Source organism: Lactuca sativa, chromosome 6 (genome assembly GCF_002870075.4).
Source record: "Lactuca sativa cultivar Salinas chromosome 6, Lsat_Salinas_v11, whole genome shotgun sequence".
Taxonomy (NCBI): domain Eukaryota; kingdom Viridiplantae; phylum Streptophyta; class Magnoliopsida; order Asterales; family Asteraceae; genus Lactuca; species Lactuca sativa.
The window spans coordinates 138,257,658-138,260,838 of NC_056628.2; the positions used below are offsets into that span (position 1 = coordinate 138,257,658).

General features: G+C 31.0%; 1 protein-coding gene across 1 annotated transcript; it reads left to right on the forward strand.

The window, feature by feature from the left end:
• The first annotated feature begins 1,095 nt into the window (after positions 1 to 1,095).
• Positions 1,096 to 3,181, forward strand: LOC111881953 (major allergen Pru ar 1). The gene is made up of 2 exons (XM_023878333.3): positions 1,096 to 1,344; positions 2,703 to 3,181. Exons 1-2 carry the CDS (start codon positions 1,161 to 1,163, stop codon positions 3,002 to 3,004), a joined length of 486 nt encoding a protein of 161 aa, XP_023734101.1. The 5' UTR covers positions 1,096 to 1,160; the 3' UTR covers positions 3,005 to 3,181.

Sequence of the window (3,181 nt, forward strand, 5' to 3'; positions counted from 1 at the left end):
CCAACACATAGAGATCGACATTCATTTTATTCGCGACCAAGTTGCTCGAGGTCAGATATGTGTTCTTCACGTTCCTTCTTCTGCTCAGTATGTCAACATCTTCACTAAAGGGCTCCTTATGTCTCTCTTCACAGATTTTTGCTCCAGTTTAAACGTTCGGGTGCTCAATCACATTCAAATTACGGGGGATGCTAGAGTATGTATGTATTTGTAACCGTTTGTAACCCATTCATGTATAGATTAGTCTAGGCCCACTCTAGATCCGTTTACATTGTATATATATTTTGTATTGTAATCAATTAAGGATCAAGGGAGTTATTTGATTCAGCAATATGTTTGGCTTTCTGGTTTGTGTGAGTCCTATCATAGAAATTTTAAATTGGTCTTGAGATAGTGGCAACAACTCCACGATATACTAAAATCAGTAAATATTGTCTAGCGTTAAACTCTTACATCTTATAAGAATTCTCTTTCATGCAAAATACAAACCCAAACTTGGACTTTTAACCATCCATTTCGGTTGGGAAACTAGCATTTGTGTAACAATTTGCACATAGCTTATAAGAACAAAAACATTTCTATGTGTGCTTTTATTTTCAAACCCAATTCCATGCAAAATATAAAGTTACAAACCCAAACTTGGACTTTTAACCATCGCTGTCGGTTTGGAAACTAGCATTTGTGTAACAATTTGCACATAGCTCCTCATCGACACCCCATACACTAAATTTATATCTGTTAATTAACATTGTTATAATAAAACTATTAGAAATTACTGGAAAAATGTAATTATAAATTTTCAAAAATGATAAAATAAATATGGAGGTGGAAACGTGATGGTTGTTGAGAAATTAATATAGAATTTGATTCAACCACTTATCTATTTATTTGTTTGTTAATTTACAACCATATTTTTCAGCTATTTATGTTTTACTTTTTCTTACAACTAAAGCAATACCCTTTTTTCGCAAAGACTATATAACTTAAATAAAAATATATATATTTATTACTTTATATTTTTCGTGAAGTCACAAATTATAATATTTACAAAAAAACAAATATGATAATATCACATCATGTATATAAAGTATCTCCCACTACTTCGTTCATCCTTAAAAAAGTTTTTACAAAATCAAGTAGACACTACTAGTACACTAGCCATGGCTGTGACCACCTTTTCCAGCGACTTCACGAGCTCAATTCAAGCAGCTTGGCTGTTTAAGGCCTTGATCCTTGACGCCCATAACCTTTACCCAAAGATCACACCTCTTGCTATTAAAAGCATCGACACAGTTGAAGGTGAAGGAGGCCCAGGAAGCATAAAGCAGATTAACTTTGAACAAGGTAGCTAGTTTCCATTTCTAATGTCCTTCATATGCAATTATGCATGCATGTATCTACATTTTCTTTATGATCATTTGATTGATAGAAGTGTTTGGTTTATATCTTGATCAATTGTAAATGTGAAATTTGTAGATTGAATGTTAACTAACACTATTTAATTAATTAATATATTGCTTATTATGTATTTGGAACATACAAGTGTAAGATTCCATCTCAAGACATTTAGGTTATTATATACAACAACTTGATTAGAAGATTTATTAAATCTTAGTGAACCATGATCCTTAGGATTTATTCTACTAAATCGGAATAAAACCTAAGTAGAGGTGCACATGCAGACACTAGCGGACCTACAAACAGTGGTGGACCCACACAAAAAAAAATTAATAATGCTTTTAAGAAAAAAATTATTTTGACCCCTTAAAAATAATATATTTTAACCATTTAAATATATTTTAACCCTTAAAAATCTTAAAATTTTATATCTACCATCTTCAAAAAAAAAAATTGGTTCCGCCCTTGCATACATGCAAACTAGGGCCAGGGCCATTGGGCTTTCTCGAACCGGACCAATCTAGGATCAGATTGGACTGAGTTATGATGTAATATGGTAATAAGATGAGATTGGGCCAAAAATATTTAAGCCGATAAGTGGTGAGTGGTGCTTGATGCTTCATTCGGGCTATTTTTTGCACTAGAGCATATGATTTTTATAATAATTTTATTTGTTATTATAAAATTTAGGTATTCTTTTTGTGAATTTATAATAACCGATGCATTTTTGTAATTTTATAACTCTAGTTGTTTCTTTTCTATAACGTCTTTCTAGTTTTTATAGATGTAATGTATTTCATGTGTTCTATAAATTTAGAATGGTTAACACATTATAAGTTTAATAAAATATATAATAACTATTATTAATTTACTAATTTTAAAACCATTGAAAAATTTTATTGAGCAGATGGATTAATACTGTTATAGATATAAAAGTTTATTAAAAAAAAGTGAATCAATAATGCTTATCAAAAACAAAAAGTTGGACCAAACGGATTAGGCCAAGATCGGACTAGATAAAGACCAAAAAATATATCAGGTTTAGTTTAGGGTTTCTTGATGGACACGATCTACCATAATCTCTTATGTCCGTTCATTTATGTGCTAGAATAAAAAGAGATAGGATAATAAAGTTGAAGACACTTTTTCTTATATTATACTATTATATATGATATAATCAAAGGGAGTGAGTTTTTCTTTAAAACTCGTTAAAATTCACATATCATATTAACTTTATCCGAAATCAAAACCACTACTTATAAAGATTTGATTCACCTCAAGTTGATTTTTCTTTTTAATCGTAGATGGTCAAATGAAATATGTGAAGCATAGAATTGATGCATTGGATGAGGAAAAGATGTTGTATGCATACACATTGGTCGAAGGTGGTGAAGCATTGAAGGAGAAGATCCATTCGATTTCTTATGAGATGAAGTTTGAGCCGAATCCAAATGGAGGGTGCATTGGCAACAAAATAAGCAAGTATCATGTAAAAGAAGGATTTGAGATCAAAGAAGAGGAATTTCAAGAGGGGAGATTGAAGGATTTTGGTGTCTTTAAAGTTATTGAAGCTTTCCTCTTGGAAAACCCTAATGCCTATGTCTAAGTTGGTCATTTTGCATGATTAAAATATAAAATTTCAGTCTTTGGTATGAATAAAGTTGTATGCATTGGTATGAACATGCTGTGGCTTTCTCTATGACTTGTGAGCCAATTAAGATTTAGTAGCTTTTTTTGTAATAAATGAGATGAAATACAAATAAAATGCCTCGAATATTGAATC

What these genes read in the sequence shown, in the direction of transcription:
- LOC111881953 (XM_023878333.3), top strand. Translation starts at nt 1,161, where the DNA reads ATGGCTGTGACCACCTTTTCCAGCGACTTCACGAGCTCAATTCAAGCA. An exon ending in GCAGATTAACTTTGAACAAG is followed by an intron (nt 1,345 to 2,702) that starts GTAGCTAGTTTC and finishes TTTTAATCGTAG; the next exon opens with ATGGTCAAATGAAATATGTG.